Below are 1292 nucleotides of genomic sequence, written 5' to 3'. Positions count from 1 at the left end.
ATTAATTGTATTTGACTTTTCATTATTATATATATATATATAAGAAAGGAATACTTCATATATATTTACAATTTAGATAAATCAATATTAAAAAACATTGAAATCATAGAATATCTTTTTGCTTGGTAATATATCAANAAAAAAAAATAAACAAAATTTACAAATTAAGTATTGTATCGATATAAAAGCGACATAACTATGTTATAACTATATTATAACCATGTTATTTATATAAATTATAGATATAAAAATATATTAAATATAATATATAAAAATATATTATTATATATAAAACTGAAATCGAAATCAAATGTTAAATTAAAATCTTTTTTTTTCATAAGTGTTTTACAACTATTTTGATTTGAAATAGTTATTTTATATTATTTTATATAATTTAAATAATTATAATAATTTTTTAATTTTAGGAACTTTAACACTTTTAAGAGGCATAGAGAGAAGAAGAACTTTAAAGTCACATAAAATTAAAAGTACTACCTATTTTACCAAAGTGTTAAATTTTAAGTAGATTAAAATCAAGAAAAATAAATATAATATACAGTTTTATTCCGAAATAAGCAACTCTTTTGAGATTACTCAATTTTGACTTAATATCGTTTTCTTCATTCAATAAATAAAACAAAAAGCTTGAAATTGTGGCAAATCATAAAATAATAAAACATAGCACAGTCATTCTTCGGAAAAGAATAGAATATATGACATACACTTTTGCTCTGTCATTGAATGAACATAAATGTTTATAATTTTTTGCTTTCACAAATTAGTTTTCACATTAGTTCTTGATTTAAAGTAAAAGAAGAGATAGCAAATTATAGTAATTTATAGCAAAAAATAGTTGCTTATTTCAGATCAGATGTATTATATATATATATATATATTATAGTTTAGACAAATTAATTGATATAAGACTTAAAAAGTACAAATCAAAATACTCATGTATATAATTTTTAAAAATTATAAATCAGAGTTTTATGAAATTAAAAATTTTTATTTAAAAATAACATATTCAGGAGATATTATATATATTTATTGAATGAATTTATAATTATAATTATGTTCAATTTAATTAAAAATATTTTATATTTTGATATTGAGCTTTAATATCTATAAATATTTGTATAAATAAAGAAATGTGTTTCTAATAATTTGTGTATTAATTAATCATATAATATAATTAATTAAATATTAATATATAAAATTTATTTTTATTTCAAAAAAATAAAATAGATATAATATTTAGATTTTAAAGTAGAATTTATTAAATATAAAATAGA

General features: G+C 16.2%; 1 protein-coding gene across 2 annotated transcripts in view; it reads left to right on the top strand.

Annotated features, from left to right (window-relative positions):
• The window catches only part of LOC102677609 (1,4-alpha-glucan-branching enzyme), a 15919-nt gene extending 15264 nt beyond the window's left edge, over window positions 1-655 (top strand). For both annotated transcript variants that reach the window (XM_006612729.2, XM_006612728.2), the window contains exon 10: window positions 426-655. In XM_006612729.2, the coding sequence (XP_006612792.1) occupies window positions 426-434 (9 nt within the window). In that variant the 3' untranslated portion in view covers window positions 435-655. The remainder of the gene's footprint in view (window positions 1-425) is intronic.
• The last annotated feature ends 637 nt before the right edge of the window (window positions 656-1292 follow it).

Source organism: Apis dorsata, unplaced genomic scaffold (assembly GCF_000469605.1).
Source record: "Apis dorsata unplaced genomic scaffold, Apis dorsata 1.3 scaffold_119, whole genome shotgun sequence".
Lineage (NCBI taxonomy): Eukaryota > Metazoa > Arthropoda > Insecta > Hymenoptera > Apidae > Apis > Apis dorsata.
This window is presented reverse-complemented; position numbering and strand designations above follow the sequence as displayed.